The sequence below is a fragment of the Anastrepha obliqua genome, chromosome 4 (assembly GCF_027943255.1).
Source record: "Anastrepha obliqua isolate idAnaObli1 chromosome 4, idAnaObli1_1.0, whole genome shotgun sequence".
In the NCBI taxonomy this organism is placed as follows: domain Eukaryota; kingdom Metazoa; phylum Arthropoda; class Insecta; order Diptera; family Tephritidae; genus Anastrepha; species Anastrepha obliqua.
The window spans coordinates 101,229,823-101,249,307 of record NC_072895.1 but is presented as its reverse complement, the minus strand read 5'-3'; the positions used below and the strand labels follow the sequence as shown (position 1 = coordinate 101,249,307).

The following is a 19,485-nucleotide window of genomic DNA, read 5'->3' as shown; positions in this document are numbered from 1 at the left end:
ATACATTTTCAAATTACCGATACGATTTTAGCAGGCCCAGTTGTCTATTTAAATCGAAATTTCATTAAATATATATTTTTTACTTGGTTTTGGTTGGTTCTTCTTTCCGATTAGGTTCATATGTATATATATAGTAATATAGTATTAGGAAATACATACTTTCATTGATTAATTTAAAGAAAATGTGTTGTGAAGTGAAATGAAATTCACGAAATGCCGGCTTCTCGGCAATTGCATTATGCGCCCATAAATATGCAATAACTGTTTGACGGTACCAAGCCAAAACAAAAATATTTATAAATTTATAAATACGGCATCTCCAGTTGTGTAAAAGGAAATGTGGCTAGGTCGTTTGAACATAATATTTAGTTGATTTTTCGCATTTGCGCTTTGTAACATAAAATTCAATACTTGTTTTCAATTTTGATTTTTTCAAGCTAAATAAATATCTACTAACTAAAAATGTGCTGTAATTGGTTGTTGAATAATATTTGGATCAAATCCTGACGTGATGTATTGACGAAATAGAAATTAAATAACGGTATCAGTGTAACAGGCGCAGGTGAGCTTGTTTGCGATTCACCTTCGCAATAAAAAACTTTTATGTATGTGTTTGCAGTAATGTACATAAACAAGGAAAATATGTATAATCGTTTAAAGCGATAAAAGGTGTTCAAATTAAATAACAGAAAGTGACGGACATATCAATTATACATACGCAATAATATTAAAACGGGCATCAATTTTTCCACCACAAAAATTTAATAATTCATACTGTTGCAAGTATGTAGATGTACATAAGCATGTATGCGTGCGTACACACCTGAAGAAGCGTATAAATGCAGATTCACTAATTTACATATGCATATGTATATGTATACGGCGGCCGTCGTAGGCGAATAGAATGATGCGTGACTACTATTTGGTAGGACCCGCGTTCAAGACCCTGTGTGCATGAAACACCAAATGACAGAAACGGTTTTTTCTAATACCGGTCGCCCCTGGACGGGCAATGTCAAACCTCCGAGTGTATTTTGCCGTGAAAAAGCTCCTGATAAAAAACTGTCTGTACATAGGTCCCTCCATTTGTAGAAGAACTCCAGTACGCTCACCACAAACTATAGAAGGAGCTCGGCCAAACACCTTAGATAGGTGTACGCGCCAATACATATATAATATATGTGTATATATAAATATATATACGTGTATGTACATATGAAAGTGCACACATATAAAAATTGTACGTTTTTGAAGAAATAGATACGTACCTACTTATATGTATAATGAAAGTGCGTAGCTAGGATGAATTCGAAAATTTGTGTGGCTATTATATTACCTTCATAAGGCACGAACACATATACAATTTGAAGCCATTTACATTGCCCTGTTGACCGCTTAAAACGGATTTGAATTGACAAGTGCATTTCTACTCTCCGAAAGTCTACGACTAGCATTGTACATAGCAAGAGCAGAAACTGAATATCATAAAATATAAGAGCTTATTTCAGAAATTTATTTATTTATCTATTTTATTTTATTTTAAAATTTTTTGTACAATAAATTAAATATTCTACAATAACAATCCCCCCACATGTAATAAAATCAATTTATGTAAATAAATTATTATGCTAAAATATGTGTTTTGAACTTTTTTGATTATTCCAGCAACTTTTTTCGAACTTTCCAAACTGCGCCTACATATATTACTAATCTAATTCTAAGAATTTAAACTGAATGCTATTCTACTATAATAAAAATGTCGTCGTATGAATGTGAGAGAAGGGTAAGTGCGTGAGGACTCTGTACATACATACGTATAAAATATACTCCAAATTCATAAAAATTGTAATTGATTAATGTAAAGTAATTTATGCTTCGACAATGTGTATAGAAATTATTCATTCAAGCTTTAATTTTTATGAATAATACAATTTTATATGTATTGTACTAATTGCTTAAATAAGATTAACAAGTAAGCTTACCATTATCACTTTACAAATGAAATACATTGTGTCTGTATTTTTAGGTTGCCACAGAAAAACATCAACCGATCGTAGGAGCAACCGATCGTAGAGTGAAGGTAATCAGTCATGTCGGCCATGCTGTTAATTTAGCAATTGAGAGGTTCGTGACAATAGGAGAAATAATTGCCGAGGACAATCTCGATATCAAATCGGATATTTTAGAATGTTGCAGAAATGCAAGAGATGCAGGTAATTTAATAAATGGATAAGTTTTTAAAATCCGTCTATACGTCTTCGTTCAACAGAAAAATAACACAGTCCTGCAAGGGTGAGTTTCTAGAATGGCTGTACTTGTTTCTTGTAGTTTTTTATGCGCTGAAAACGAATCTGACCTTCAAAATGCTCCATCACGTCAGGATTTTTGGTAAATGAAGCCTAAAAGGTCAAAAAATGGCTATTTTAGCCATTTCTGATAATTTTTTTTGGGATAGAAAATTTTTTTTTTCAATTTTCGACGAAAAGGTCGCATAGTACAACTCTTTAGCTTTAAAACCCATTTTTTTAAATTATTGTACGATTTTTTAAAAAAAAAGTTATGACATTTTGAAATTAACAGTTTCAGTTACGTATACGTTGGGTATAACGTCTATTGGCGTAACTGAAACTGTTAATTTCAAAATGTCATAACTTTTTTTTAAAAAATCGTACAATAATTTAAAAAAATGGGTTTTAAAGCTAAAGAGTTGTACTATGCGACCCTTTCGTCGAAAATTGAAAAAAAAAATTTTCTATCCCAAAAAAAATTATCAAAAATGACTAAAATGGCCATTTTTTGACCTTTTAGGCTTCATTTACCAAAAATCCTGACGTGATGGAGCATTTTGAAGGTCAGATTCGTTTTCAGCGCATAAAAAACTACAAGAAACAAGTACAGCCATTCTAGAAACTGAAAAAAGTTAAATTTCGCAGGCCTGTGTAATTAATAAATGTATATCTTGTTTTAAAAGGATCTAACTATTCTTTATACTGCTAGAACCGTTACGAAAATTGAGAAAATCCTTCTTCTGCTTCTTGAGAGATGCTGAAACCACCTAAGTGATTTTAGCTAGCGTTCCCACGCTAACCGGCGTAAATTATGTCATAACGAGTTGTTGCTGCAACGAATACTTTCAAGACAAGAGCTCTTGTTCTTACTTTCAGAATCAGAGCAGAGGAGCTTAATTTGTTAAACTACCTTGGCACCCAAGTGTAGCACAAAATCCTGTTTTAGAATTTTTATGGTGCCTTAGCTAATTTAAATAGCAAGCCGCTTGCTATAGAACAGACGCTCACTTGCAGCTGCATCTCATGGAAAACAGACGCTGCCGCTCCTTATGAACACTTCAGTCGGATGCAGTAAATTGTATGGAAAATAATCGTTTCTAGCTTTGCTCAACTTTTCTCAATTTCCATAATAGCTGCAAGATATGCTTACTGCTGCTTCTCATTACTGTTTCAGTGACTGTCGTGGTGAATGTCGTAATTTCTTATGTACCAATCTGCGTTTTTGATTGTCCTTAGTATTCTTAGTATTTTAGATTGACTTCTCTGTATATTATGTCGGTCTTATTATTGATTTATATATTATTGGGTTGGCAACTAAGTAATTGCGGATTTTTTTTTTTAGAAAATCAAAGACAATTTTTTCATGGGACTAAATAACTTTATTTTGTAATGTATTGCCCATTTTGATCAATGCCCTTTTGCCATCTTTCAGGCAACATCATAATCCCATGAAATGTTTACCATTCAAGGAGTTTTTTAAAGATCGAAACAAAAAGTAATCAGATGGTGCAAGGACAGGACTATATGGTGGATGTGGCAAAACATCCCAACCAAGCTCCAATAGTTTTTGCCGAGTGGCCAAAGATGTGTGTGGCCTTGCATTGTCATGATGGAATACAATATTTTTTCGATTTGTCAATTTGGGCCGCTTTTTTTCAACTGCATTGTTTAATTTCATTAGTTGTTCAATGTAGATATCAGAATTGGTCATTCGGTTAGGTGGTAAGAGTTCAAAATAGACAATTCCTTTGTAATCCCACCAAACTGATAACAAAACCTTCTTTTGATGTTGTTTGGGTTGATTCACCTGGGCTGCTCCACGATCTTTTCCGCTTGTAAACAACCAATTTTTCATCGCCAATTATCAGTCGTTTTAAAAATGGATCATTTTCATTATGTTTCTTTAGCAAATCGCAGCTGTTAATGCGTTGCGTTAAATGCGATTCTTTCAGTTCGTGAGGAACCCATGTATCGAGTTTTTTAACATAGCCAAGTTGTTTTAGGTGATTTTCAATGCATGTATGTGATATATAAATCTTTTCTGCAATCTCACGTGTTGTACTGTGACGATTCGATCGATTATTGCTTTGATTGGGCCGTCATCAACTTCAACTTCAAAACCAGAGCGTTTTTCATCTTTGAGTGAAAAATCACCAGAACGAAATTTGGCAACCCAATTTTGACACTGCCGTTCTTTTAAGGCTTCGTCACCATAAACACTACATAGCTTTTTATGAGCTCGCGATGCGGTTTTCCCTTTGAGAAAATAAAAAATCAAAATATTGGGTAGTCGAAAAAGTCTTTTCGTATTTTGTCAATAGATGTCGTTGAAGTCATCTATCTCTAGTGCTACCAATCACATTGCGTCATATCATATGGTGTTAGAAAGGTGACATTTCAAGCTTCATCTAACCAAAAAAAAATTAAATTCGGAGAAGTTGAAAAAAAGTTATAGCTGTTCAAAAATGTGTGAAAATAATGAAGAAATTCGCTATATTTTGAAATTTTTGTATAAAAAAGGGAAGAATGCCACGCAAGCCACCAATAAAATTTGTGAAGTTTACGGAGACGATGCTGTATCAGTTCGTGTAGCACAACAATGGTTCGCTCGCTTCCTTCCGTTCTGGAAATTTCGATGTGAAAGATGCACCTCGCTCCGGTCGACCTATCGTTGAAAAAGTCGATGAAATTATGGAAATGATTGACCAGGACCGTCACATAAGCTGCCATGACATCGCCAAGGCACTAAACATTCATCATCAAACAGTTTTGAACCATTTAAAAAAGGCTGGTTACAAAAAGAAGTTCGATGTTTGGGTACCACATGAATTGTCTGTGAAAAATTGAATGGACCGCATTAACTTCTGCGATTCTTTGCTGAAACGAAATGAAATCGAACCATTTCTGAAGCGAATGGTAACAGGAGACGAAAAGTGGATCAAATACGACAATAATGTGCGAAAAAGATCATGGTGCAAGAGTGGTGAAGCTTAACAAATGGTCGCAAAGCCAGGATTGACATCTCGAAAGGTATTGCTGTGTGTTTGATGGGATTGGAAAGGAATCATCCACTATGAGCTGCTCCAGCCTGCTCGAACGATTGATTCTACACTTTACTGTCAACAACTGATGAGATTGAAGCAAGCAATCGAAAAAAACGGCCAGAACTAATCAGCAGAAAGGGCGTCGTCTTCCATCAGGACAACGCTAGGCCACACACATCCTTGATGACTCGGCAAAAGCTGGGAGAGCTTGGCTGGGAAGTTTTGATGCATCCACCATATAGCCCTGACCTTGCACCATCGGACTACCATTTGTTTCGGTCAATGCAGAACTACCTTAATGGAGCAAAGTTGGCTTCAAGAGAAGCTTTTGTCGCAGTTTTTCGCCGAGAAACCACAAAAGTTTTACACTGATGGAATAATGTCTCTAGAAGAAAAATGGCAAAAGGTGGTCGACCAAAATGGTATATATTTGGTTTAATAAAGTTCATTATAAATATAAAAAAAATTAGTGGAAGTTTGATTAGAAATACGAAAAGACTTTTTCGACTACCCAATATGACGAAAATGTTCCTTTTGATTTTCCATTTTTCAACGAACGCTAAACGAAAACTACTCAATCGGTCAAAAAATTTTGTTTACTGATTGACAGCGGAATTGCCAACTATCAAATAACAAAATGTGTTTACATTTGTACCACGTCTACAAACCTAAAAATTCAATTGAAGCCATCTATGCAATCCGCAATTACTTAATTGCCAACCCAATATTTGCTTATTAAATAAGCTTAGGTTTGATTGTTTTTAACACACTTTTATTAGGTCGGGTTGTATGTATGTATGTATGTATGTAACGGAATCTTTGAGCTTAATTTTCACTGGCTTCTAAAAATCTGATCGACTTGGAATTTTGCACACCTATCAAGGAGCGATGACAATGCCATAATTTGATAAAAGTTTTCCATTATCCTTATTAGGATTGCCAGGATTAATATATTCTTTTTTTACCTGTGGGCAAAAAGTAAGGTGAATTTGGTTGTAAAATGAAAAATCTTTATTTATTCTTGTAAATCAATTTCATCCCCTTCAAAACAATCCCCTCTCGATGAAATACAGCTTTTATCTCCTCAATCGACTCGAAACGCGTTCCCCGGAGTGGTCTCTTGAGTTTTGGGAATAGCCAGAAGTCACACGGAGCCAAATCAGGCGAATACGGTGGTTGCGGAACGATATGCGTGGAATTTTTGGCGAAATGGTCACGAAGAACGAGTGCAGTGTGAGACGGTGCATTATCGTGATGCAAAAACCAAGAGTTGTTGGCCCATAATTCTGGTCTTTTTAGATGAATTGCTTCACGTAAACGACGCATAACGCTCAAATAATATTCCTTATTAACAGTTTGGCCAGGTGGAAGGAATTCATAGTGCACCACACCACGAAAATCGAAAAAAACTGGCCAATGGAGTGGGGTAGCCGTTTCTCAGGCTCCCTCCACGAAATAAGTTCTTCATCCCGATTACTTCTTTATGACGGCCGATAACTGCATAGCTTTAGACTCACAGTCGATAAGAAAGGAATCAAATATAACACGAATATATCGAATCATTAATTCACTGACTGCAATGATAACACTAATTTTCATTCATAATAAAAAATAGTTTAAAAAAAAAAACTAAAAACACGCTTTTTTGCTAATCGAACTAAAAAGTAGAAAACAAAAAATAGTTTAAAAAAACTAAAAAACACGCTTTTATTGCCAATCGAACTAAAAAGTATAAAATAAATTTTAATGACAAAGCGACCTATAATGAAGTAATAGCAAATCGAACGATCAGTCATAGTCAACTACCTCAGCACAGAATTATAACAAAAATTAAGATACAAATAGAATAATTCAAATTAGAGTTAAAAGCGTGGGATGCATTTTGCTTCACTTTCATAACCCTCTGTACATAGGTAGTTGCCAATAGAATGATTGTAATATTTACTATACTCAGACAAAAATTTGGATTTTTTGAATGGCGCAATAAAAAGATGTAGCGAAAGGGTTAATAAGCATCTATTTAAAAAAAATAAAAAGTGGAATAAAAAGGTTAAACACCCTGCTCCTCTTAACCTAACCAATGTAAAATTTTAATTGCTTTTCTTTCATTTTTGTTTACAGGAAAATCAATCGAACGCTTATGTGATATTTCTGCCATGGATAACATGAATTACTCAACTTTAGATTTACCTGTCTATGATGAAAATGCTATTATAATAGCAGCTAAAGCACTCATATCCGCTGTCACTAGAATTTTGCTTTTAGTTGATATTGTTGTTGTTAAACAACTCCTCACTGCTAAGAGGAAAATCGTAAAAAGCTTGCGAAAGCTTGAATCCGTTGTGAATTTTACGGAATTTGTCCGAGCTTACTCACTTTTCGGAATTGAAATGATAGAGCTTGCATATCTAATACGAAATCAGCAGAATAATATTAAAGAAGAACGGCGCCGAGCGCAAATGTTCTCAGCCAAACAAATACTTGAACATTCGATTTCTATTTTATTATCATCGTCTAAAGCGAGTCTCCTGCATTATGATTGTATGTTGGCTAAGGAAAATCGAGATACAGTATTTTGTCAAATAAGACGTGCTATGGATTTAATACATTTTGTTGTGAAAGATTGCATATTCGAATCGGCATTTTTGACATTTAATGAACATGGCACTAAAAACATTAACGGAGAAACTGTACAATCAGCAACGAATTATTTAACCTTTTTGCTGGAGAAATTTCGAACGAAACCCTTAGACGATATTAAACCTACTATGTATATAGCAAATAATAATTATTCAAAAATCGCCACCTCTACTACGACAACCGAAAAGAAATGGAACAATGAATATAGCAAACGTCGAAATTCGTTTGGTAGCGAAGATGAAAATCTTCTTATAGGAAATAATTATAAACAATGTGGTACAAAAATTTCTCCATTTTCGGATCGAGACTTGATGACACCATTTAATATTGAATTAATCGAAGAACTGATATATGCTTTTGAAAAACTATTAGAGAAAACACATGACTTTACAGATTCTGCTTATACAAGTCACGAAAATAGAGAACATATTTTATTCCTTTGTGATCGATGTAAACTAGAGCTTAAAAAATGTTTAAATATTTTATATAAAACCGAACGTAATACAAGACATATAATGGATGAAGAAATCGATAGAGTTATAAGTATATCAAAAAATTTAACACAACAACTAATACTCTCGGTTGCCGATCAGACAGCTGATCTATATCATTCACTGAAAACATCAGTGGAATTAGTAAATAGTTTTCATTTGTTGGCTCTGAACGAGGATCCGACATCCTTTCAGGAATGGTCAAATAAATTTCATGACTGTTGTGATCATATAATAGACGTTTGCAAATTGTTACAGCACATTGCTTTTACAGAGAGCTTACAAGTACAATCGAAATGCTTAGCTATTAATTTACGGATATACGGTCCACAAGTTATACTAGCAGCTAAAATATTATCGAGATATCCTTCAAGTGTTCCTGCGAACGAAAATATGGATGCCTTCGCAGAAATGTGGAAATGGTTAATATCAGAAATTACAAATGTTGCTCAACAAATTTTGGATACAACGGGGGAACAATGCGATAATAAAACATCTAAGGTAAGATTTAATATACTAATACTCAGAGTCCTTTTCTCAATATCCAGTAAATCCAGTAATCCAGTTGTCTTTAATTTGTGGTAACTTAATCGAATGAGAAAATAGAAAATATGGAAAAGTTTATGTTTGAATTTAAAAAACAAATGGCGATTTTCTCTAAATAACTCAAGTTTATTAATTACCAAACATTTTTGTAGTTGTGCAATAATTACTTACATTTTAGAGTATTCAAAGTGAAAGATTCAAAATCAACAATATCTTCTGAAAACATATTAAATATTAGTTGAGGGAAAGCAAATCATTATTTTCTCGGTAGATGGCCGGATATCTCGTAAAGTATCGATCAAACAATTTAAAATTTATGCTCGTTGTCAACATGACATTTCACAATAAAAAAGTTATTTTGCTGTTTTTTGCTTGTTCCATTCAGTTGTGAGCTACAGGGTGTCAACAAAGAGAAAATTCGGTACATTTTACAGCCTTTCTTTGATAAAGGCGAAAATGCTAGGCAGGCGTTGAAATTGTGAATGGTGTTTATGGTGCCGATACCGTTACAGCTAATTACATGCAATTTTGGTTTCGTCGATTCTGTTCAGGCACTTTTCATGTTAAAGAAAATGTCGACAAAATCACAGAAATAATCGAGACTGACCGGTATGTTAGTAGTCATAGCATCGCTGAGGAGCTAAAGATCGACCATAGAACAGTTTCAAACCATTTGCGCAAAAATGTTACGCCCAAATAATGGATTTCATTTTCCCCAAACTAATATTTTTAATTGATTTCAAGCTGCTGTAATTTCCATGTGTTTATTTTTAATTTTTTACCTCCTGGCAGTAATTGTGCTGAAAATTCGACATATTCTAAAGAGTACATACCTTTCTTCTGCTATGTTGGACAGTATGAAGGCACCATCGCTTAAAAGAAAAGCACAATAGAAAATAACTAAAAAACTCCAGTTGCAAACTTTTAATGGAGTAAACAAATTGTCCGCGATTGTACGAAAAGGGTTGCATACAGTTTAACAAGAAACAGTGTGTATATTGCAAACCAAAAAGATTTTTTTCACAGATTAACACTTTACTTTTTATGATCACTTCATCTTCATTGCAAAATGGTCTCGTTTTAAAAGCGTGACGTGCAGTCAGTTTCACAAATAAACACTAGGGGGCAAACGCGGTAGTGCACGATGTTTCCAGTAAAAGGTGAAGTCTAAAATAAACAAGACTGAGCTAAAATAGAAACGACAGGAGCTTGAGTTTATTTATTCAAGATAGTCCGCTCTGGCCTCGTTAGACTGATTTGCGCGATCTTAAAGCTTTTCGAAAGAGTGTTTCAGGTTATTGACGGGAATGTTCTTCAGGATGTCGGTACAAGCCTTTTGGATGACCTCTACGGATGCAAAACGTTTTCCTTTTATAGCCAAATGCAATTTTTCGAATAGGTAGAAATCACCGGGAGGTGAATACGGTTAGTGATTGATGGTTAAAATGTGATTTCTAGTCAAAAAATCAGTCACAAGAGTGGATCGATGAGATGATGCATTATCATACAATAAGCGCCAGCTTCCTCCTTCGCGGTATTCAGCGCGAATTCGAACTCCTTGTAGGCCATTCCCTTGGAATTGTAAAAACAAATGAGCATCGACTTGATTTTTGACTTATCCAAACGCGATTATTTAGGTGGTGGCTCGTCTGGGGCCTTCGATTCGGTGCTCTGACGTTTAGTTTCAGGTTCATGTTGGAAACACCACATTTCATCACCAGTTAAAATGTTGTAGAAGAAGTTCTCGTCTTTTCTCGCCTCTTTAATGAGGTCTTTCGAATGTTGAATTCTGAGCAATTTTTGGTTCTCACTTAACTTGTGCGGAATGGAACCTGCACAGACCTTTCGTAAGTCCAAATCATCAGTTAAAATGCGATAATTCGATTTTTTGGTGATACAGGGTGGCTGATGAATTTTGCTACATTAAGAAACTCAAATAACTTTTTTTTTAGTGTATGGAATTCATTTATTTTTTTCAAGTTGAGGGTCATTAAATTTTATTAAATGTAGCTTAACTAATATAGTTTTAAAAATAATTGAATTTAAATGCCCCCATGCTCGTTGACACAAGTGCGGCATCTTAGTAAAAAGTTGTTCATTGCTGCTTTGAGAGTTGCGACAGGAATAGCCGCAATTGTTGCCCGAATGGATTGTTTTAGTTCATCCAAATTTGTTGGCTTTGTTTTATAAACTTCTTGTTTACATAAACCCCACAAGAAAAAGTCAGATGCAGTAAGGTCAGGCGACCTGGGGGGCCAACGAAATTCGGAGTTTCTTGAAATCAGTTTATTGGGAAATTTTCGTCGCAACTCTGTCATAACAGTCTGGGCTATGTGAGACGTTGCCCCATCTTGTTGAAACCACACAGAGTTGAAAGGAATTCTCTTTCGGCGTAGTTCTGGATAGAAAAATTCTTTCAGCATTTTCAAATAATGGTCTCCAGTAACCGTAACGGTGTGACCATTTTCTTCAAAAAAATAAGGCCCGACAATACAGCGTGAAGAAATCGCACACCACACTGTCACGCGAAGAGGATGCAATTCCGTCTCGTGGAGTATCTGTTAGAAGTACTCCATATTCGACAATTTTGTTTGTTCACATTGCCGCTTAAATCGAAATGGGCCTCATCAGACATGAAAAGGCAGTTTAACATGTTTTGGTCTTCTTCCACCATTTGCAGGATCTTCTGGCAAAATTCCAAGCGAATCGGCAAGTCTGCTGCATTCAGTTTGTTAACCATTTGAATTTTGTAGGGAAATAAGTCTAAATCTTTGTGCATTATTGTTTGCAAAGACTTTCGGCTGACACCAAGTTGAGCAGATAAGCTTCTTGTTGAAACCCTTGGATTGCTTTGTATAGCTGCAGCTACAGCAGCGATCGTTTCCTCCGTCCGAACTGGTGGGTTTCGATGATAAGGCCTTCTTGCGACTGTTCCTTGCTCAGCAAAATTATTCACCAGTCTCATTATGGTCCATCTGCTCGGGGGATCGCCGCCAAATATCCGCCTGTACTCTCTCTGTACCAAAACTACGGACTCCAGTGCGTGAAAGCGGCGGACTATCCAAATTCTTGTTTGCGTGTCCCAGTTATCCATTTTAATAAATTTTAAAGATCAATCTGCAAATTAAAACAAAAATGGAACAGATAACTTAAAAAGAAAAAAAGTTATTCAATTTTTTTTTGGTAGCGGCTTTCATCAGCCACCCTGTATTTAACTCCGATTCCATGAAGGTCAACGATGATTTTTAATGAATTTACGAACAATTTCGATAGAGTTTTCGGTGATTACTGATTACTGATTTTGAGCGGCCTCATGTATGGTATGTTCATTGTCATTTATGTCCTCACAACCATCTCTGAAACGTGTAAACCACTAATGAACTCTGGCACGAGATAGACAATCATCGCCACCGACTTTCACGAAGCTTTCACTGGAAGTCAGCTAGGGATGTAACTTCCAACGCACTAACTCCTTAAAAAGATGGCGCCACCAAAAACATTTTTATGATGCCAGTCTTGTTTATTTTGGACTTCACCTTGTATTTCAGCAAAATAGGAGCACGTTTACTATTTTTAGCCACAGCTTATAATGCTACGTTACACTCTGCGTAGAGTTGGATCGATCATTGTGCATATAATATTTTAGAAGAAAATTCGCAACAATCTGTTGTGGATACACGAAACTTCCAATTAAACTAAGTAATAATTTAAATTCATAGAAAATAAAGCAAGAAATCGGCTAACAAATTTTTCGAGCGATGATTAAAAAAGTTGTTGATTCTACCGGCCGTTCGAATAAAATTTTATTATATCTATAATAACTAAAAAACCTCTAACGAATTCGCCCCAATTGCTCCATTACTCAAAAAGAATAATCTTTATAGAGCTGCAAAATGAAAGTAAAACGAAGTGTTACTTATTATTTTCATTGCTATCAGCTGCCAGTTTTTATTTTGGTTAGCAGCTAAGTGGCTGCTCTTATTCCCATAACTTTATAGTAAGTGGCAGGTATTCGCTAATCAAATATTGAAAAATCGCTTTTTTAGCCATCTACCGAGCGCTTAAGCAGATATTGAGAAACCTATGTAGAAATTAAACCATATCGCTATAAATGTGTTTCACAAGGCGCATTCATTAAAGGTGGTGGCACTACAGGGTTTGATTGAAAAGTAATGAGCCTTATTTATTTTAAGCAGTTTTATTAAACCTTTTGGCTTATACAACTAATATTCTTCAAAATAGGACCCTTGAGCGTCAATACACCGCTGGTAGTGGTCCTTCCACTGCAGGAAGCATTTTTTAAACTCATCCGCCGGAATCGCGTTCAATTCTGCTGTCACAGTTTTTTGGATCACCTCACTTTGCGCATTTCAAGTTTTCCGGTCACGATTTCCCGCACATTTTAATAAGTTAAATTTAACTCTTCACTGATCTCACGTAGACTAGCACGACGATCAATGTTCAATAATTCATGAACCCGGTTCACATCTTCGTCTGTTTGCGTTCGACGTCCTTCCAGATCGCTGTTCATCTTCGACGTCCTCCCGGCCTTCCTTGAACAACTTGTGCCACCCTTTTACCTGGGCACTGGACAGAGATTAGTTCTAGTTTCTAGTGGAAGGGGAAGGTCCAATGATCATTTTCCCGCACCAGCCGATTCGGTTGATCGCTTGGCAGACGCTCCGCGCGGGAAGGTTCATTACTTTTCAATCAAACCCTGTAGACCAACAACAATTTTCTGTACGTTTGATTGTCAAAGCAAAGTATTAGGAAACTATAAAACAAATAATGAATTCGCCGTGTGTCATTCTGAGCTGACAGCCACATGGACACGGCGAAAGAAAAAAACAAATGAGCTGATTTGCCAACACCACCTTTAATAGATTCGCCTTGGTATTTCAGGAATTTACATTTTTGACACCCTAAACAGCTTTTTTTTTAGTTTTTTTTGTCTCTAAATTGTGAAATCTTCTTTGAATTTCTCTAAACTGTCAAACTTTCTTTATAGATTTTAAAATTTTACAGACCAAAAGCAAAAACCAAATACATATCCTTGTTGATTTTGCTCTTCTGCTACTACTTGTTCAACATGCCTTGATTGTTACCCCTTTTATTTGACGTCCGAAAAGAATATATAAATACTTCTTGCATATTTGTTAGATTCAATAAACGTGAGCACTTCAAGCAACTGTACAGTAGCCAGATAAAAACGATAGGAAAAGAAATTTAAATAAACAATGGTGGGAGATATTAAATTGATTGCTGGTAGGATTTCAAAAGTTGCGTCCATTATGTGCGGCGGTATTCCGGTAAAAGCGTATTAAATGTTGGCCTCGAGCTCATCTAAAAAGGCTGGCATGTCAGCGTAAACTAAGGACTTGTCGTAGCTTTAAAAAAGATAATCGAAGGGTACGAAGTCCTTTACTTATAATTGTGACGGCCAACTGATGAATGCTCGTCTCACGAGTTGACCCAGTCTGAAATTTCTCTTTCACAACTTCGAGCGTTGTGTCGTTTATACGACATGTAGCGCCTGCTTGTTGGAATTATAGCTAAGATGAATCGATTTTGTCGAACTCTCGTCACTCTACACTGAGGGCAATTAACTGTAACTGTTTTCCATCCTCATTTCCACAGAAACAAGCTCCAATGGTGTCGTCAACCCATAAACGCACCAAATTGTCAATCTTTGTGGATGCATTGATCCTTATTCGAGTACTTGAAGATTTTCCTCGATCCAACAGTACTAATTTTGCTAGTTGACATAGTCGGTGATGACTAAATATAGATGAGGATGATTTTAGATCAAAATCCGAATATTTTGGCTTTCGTATGCCTTTGATCATCCTTCACTTAATTTTCACTAACTTGCTTACCTCTTATATTTAACTATACTTTCGTATTTTACAACAGAAATATAAAACCACTGCGCGCCCTTTGTCCGTTGGTCAAGAGGAGCCAGGAAAGGTACCAGCCGCGGATGCAAAGGAAATACCTTCGGAAATTGCTCCGTTCAATGAGAAATGGAATGATGAAGTTAACGATAATAATGACATAATTAAGCGTGCTAAAAATATGTCGGCAATGGCATTTGCAATGTATCAGTTTACGAAAGGCAATGGCACCTTAAGGACCACCCAAGATCTTTTCACACAAGCGGAATATTTTGCCGAAGAGGCAAATCGTTTGTATAAAGTTTTACGACAATTTTCATATCAGGTAAGCTGCACATTTTTGAGTTGTTTATTTAAATATGTACTTAAATATATATATGTATATATAATATATAAGGTTGTCAAAAACGTCTTGCGGTATTTTTATTGAATTTTCAATTGTTCATAAAATTGGTTATTGTATAATAATGCGATTTAAGTCAAATATGCGCCGTTTTGTTCGATGACGAGTTCCCAACGAGATGCCAACTTCATAATGCCCCTCTTATAGAAGTTCGCTTCCCTATCGTCAAAAAACTCGGAGAGCCAATTTTCACAGGACTCTCTTGTGGACAACTTCCGACTACCAAGCTCGTTCGCCATGGACAGAAATTGGTGGTAATCACTTGGTGCGAGATACGGACTATACGGTGGATGCAAAAGAACCTCTCATCCGAGCTCCCGGAGCTTCTGGCGCGTCACCAAAGATGTGTGTGGCCTGGCGTTGTCCTGATGGAAGACAATTCGGCCTTTGTTTATCAAAGATGGCCTCTTCTGCATGAGTGCTGCATTCAAGCGGTCCAGTTGTTGGCAGAACAGGTCCGAATTGAGCGTCTGGCCATAGGGGAGCAGCTCATAGTGGATGATTCCCTGCCAATCCCACCAAACACACAGAAGAACCTTCCTGGCCGTCAATCCAGGCTTGGCCACCGTCTGGGCAGCTTCACCGCTTTTCGACCACGACCGTTTGCGCTTCACGTTGTCGTAAGTGACCCACTTTTCATCGCCAGTCACCATCCGCTTCAAAAACGGGTCGATTTTGTTGCGATTCAGAAGCGATTCGCATGCATCCATACGGGCAAAAATGTTTTTTGCGTCAAGTCGTGTGGCACCCATACATCGAGCTTCTTTTTGAATCCAAGCTTCTTCAAAACGGTTTGATGACTCATGCCCAGCTCTTGGCCGATGCTACGGATGCTACTATGCCAGTCTCTTTCGATCAATTCAGCGATTTTATCGCAATTTTCGACGACAGGCCTTCCGGACCGTGACGCATCTCCGATCACCTCTGCACCAGAACGAAAACGTTGAAACCATCGTTGTGCGGTGGAAATGGAAACTGTATCGGGTCCATAAACTGCACAAATTTTATTGGTAGCATGAGATGCATTTTTGCCTTTATCGTAGTAGTACTGTAAAATATGACGTATTTTCTCTTTATTTTGCTCCATGTTTGCGGCGCTATAACTCACGAGCGACTAAAAGCAAACAACAATTAATCAAACAAGTGTTAGCACGTGAAAAGAGCTTTCCAAAAAGCTCTAGCGTGAACCGATGCGACGAATACAACTAGAACTACGCGCTTGCAAAGACAAGCTTGCGGAAATACCGCAAGACTTTCTGGCCAACCTTATATAATAAATATTTATATATACATACATATGTACATAATTATATATATATAATTGGCGCGTACACCCTCTGCGGGTGTTTGGCCGAGCTCCTCCTCCTACTTGTGGTGTGCGTCTTGATGTTGTTCCACAAAATGTACACAATTATTTATACATATATGTATCCGTAGTACAATAAGTACATATCTATTAGCTACATCCGTGTAAAAAATAATTAGCGAATAAAATGTCACCTACAGGTTTCGAATGAATTTTGCATGCTGAGTACGAAAATTTGTCGTCAGGTCTCGTATGTAAAATAAAAGGATTTCAAAGTCCCAAAAATGCAATTTGAATAATTTTAAAGGTGAATACTGTCATGGTATGCTTTTATTAGAAATTCAAGAGTTATGTTTTTAACTTTTAACATAAGTTAAAGCACCAAATTGATTGGGCTGCTCCTATTATGCTTTCAAGCTTGCTTTCTTCGGCCTCCACTGCGTATGCGCAATCAAACTCTCATCAGTATTTCCAAGAAGAAAAAACGCGTGTTATCAATTAGGACTTCTTTTTAATTTTAGAGAGCTCAGATAATCCAGCAGTTTCTGAAATTATTCTTGTCTAAAATATTATGCAGTCCGTTCTGTTAAATTTTCCCTCCATGGCAACTATCAAATATTGCAACGGAAGGCAGTATAAACACTAAACTCGACGTTTATTTCTGTCATAGTGAAAAATATTCAGACCATTAAACGGCTCTCAGCGAATTAACCCACGGATGATAGGTTACCAGGTTTGGCCAATCTGCTATTGAGAAAAACAGAAATATGCGAGCAACTTCGGCTGTCACCGAGTACTCGGCAGTCGAATTCTGCCCGCTTATTTCACAAGTATTCCCACACTCGTCCAATCAGTGGCCACGAGAATTCAGACGGCCACGCAGCAACATAAGTGAAGACTGTGTTCATTTTTTTCGTATATCACCAACACAATCTCAATTTTTTCGTAAACAAACCGCTGCCATGTCTCCGTTGGCATCAACCAATTAACAGACTCTTTCAAATTTGCTGAGAGCCGGTTAACGATCTGACCTAGGTCACTTCTTCTGAATTATTTTTACCATGAGCGTAGACTGTATTGACACCTTTCGTATATCAGCAACACAAGGCCTCTTCTTTTCTCCAAGCGTTAGCAAGTGTGGAATAGGTGAAGCACCTTAAAATGCATTTGTTTGTAAGACAGTGAGTTATACCAGTTTAATGAGTTTTAAAGAGAGCGAGCGGGAAAGTGGCGAATAGAAGAGGCCTACAATCCCAGTTGTTTCGTAAGCAAATCGTTGTTATGACATTTCACGGTATGAAAGAACGAAACAAATGGGGTAAAAGATTATGAAAATAGAAAGGAAATTGAAAAACTACATCTCGACATGCACTGTATGTAGTTTTGTATCACTGTATTGTTGTTGTTATTTGTATCCTTTTCATTGTTGTTGTAATAAATTTCAAAACTGTTTACAAATATTCCATATCTTTTACTCATAAAGGTTCCAGCAAGCCAAAATAAAAAGGATCTATTGAATATTTTAGATAGAGTCCCAACTTTTGTTCAAACTCTTCAATTTACTGTTAAAGATCATACCGTAGGAAAGGATGCAACATTTGTGAAAGTGGATCATGTTATACGAGAAACTAAAAATCTTATGAGTGTAATTAACAAGGTTGTAACAAAATGTTTTGAATGTGCGACTAAGGTAAATGTTCGTTTGTGAATTCAAAAACAAAAGACAGCAACTATTTTACATTTGTTAAATACATATTTTATATATTTGATTGTATATACATAATTCGGCAATATCTTATTTTGCTATTCTTTTAATATGTAATTTCTGTTGTATTTGTATTTTAAGTTTTACCAAATGACGCAACTGGTTCAATAAAGAAAAATTATTTTCTTCGAATTGATTTGATTTTTGGAACTGAAGAATTTTATGAGAGTAAATTTTTTTGGCTCTCACCAACTTTTTTATAACACATACATACCCAATATATATTTGAAAAAAATTGTGAAAGCACTGATATTTAAAATATTGAAAACATTTTCTTTTATAGTACAAATTGGACCTTAGTGGTCTCTCTGGTGGCTTGTCATCTGCGGGTGCTTTAGGAGGAGACGATAACAATGCGGGTGGAATGGGAGATTCAAAAGGCACAACAAGCAGTTCAGAGGGGAGTATGTGACATTACGGGATGGCTCGAAGAGCCAAGGGTGATGCGCGCAGGACAAGAGTGTCATTTTTATTATTTTAGCTATACCTACGACTATCTGAATATAAAATTCAATTAGAAATACAAATTTATTTATTGTATGTAATTCATATGATGAATTGATGTTATGTTAGACTTGTACTAGTAAGGAAACAAAATTTCAATTTAAAATTGTAAAAAAGATATCTAATGTATTTTGAGGTTGATAGATGTTGTTTTCCCCCTTTTTATGCATGTACAAACTTTCTGGCATTATTGCTTCAACTTACAAATTAAAAATGGCTAAATTAATTACTTCATTTTTTGTTTATTAATATAAATCAATAAATATATGCATACGTATGCTAAATCGAATGTGTAAAATCAAGAAAATTACTTCATTTGTGGGTTTAACTGATTAAGGGGGGAAGCTGGTCTAGAGCGCAAAAAATGGGCATATTTTATGAATTTATTTTGACTCAACAAAGGAATCAATCGAAAATCTGTGAAATAGGTTTAATAATATAGCTTTCATGGTACAAATACAAAATTTTTCGTCTGAATTAATTTCAAAATGGCCGCTGTCCAGCAGTTCTCCTAAGGCGCCTTTTTTTCTAGTGGGTCCATTGCCGAAGACGTAAACTCCTTAATTTTTGTCCTGGATCAAAAAATAAAATTTTTTTAGTTTCT

General features: G+C 36.0%; 1 protein-coding gene across 1 annotated transcript; it reads left to right on the top strand.

Annotated features, from left to right (window-relative positions):
* The first annotated feature begins 358 nt into the window (after nt 1-358).
* On the top strand, nt 359-19,150 carry LOC129245359 (alpha-catulin). Its single transcript, XM_054883472.1, has 7 exons — nt 359-562; nt 1,666-1,783; nt 2,027-2,213; nt 7,454-8,964; nt 14,923-15,228; nt 18,096-18,302; nt 18,661-19,150. Exons 2-7 carry the CDS (start codon nt 1,757-1,759, stop codon nt 18,787-18,789), a joined length of 2,367 nt encoding a protein of 788 aa, XP_054739447.1. The 5' UTR covers nt 359-562; nt 1,666-1,756; the 3' UTR covers nt 18,790-19,150.
* The last annotated feature ends 335 nt before the right edge of the window (nt 19,151-19,485 follow it).

Excerpts from the sequence above, each read along its gene's own strand:
- LOC129245359 (XM_054883472.1), top strand. The coding sequence starts at position 1,757 with ATGTCGTCGTATGAATGTGAGAGAAGG. Across the intron at positions 1,784-2,026 it reads CGTATGAATGTGAGAGAAGG|GTTGCCACAGAAAAACATCA; the intron begins GTAAGTGCGTGA and ends CTGTATTTTTAG. Across the intron at positions 15,229-18,095 it reads TACGACAATTTTCATATCAG|GTTCCAGCAAGCCAAAATAA; the intron begins GTAAGCTGCACA and ends TTACTCATAAAG.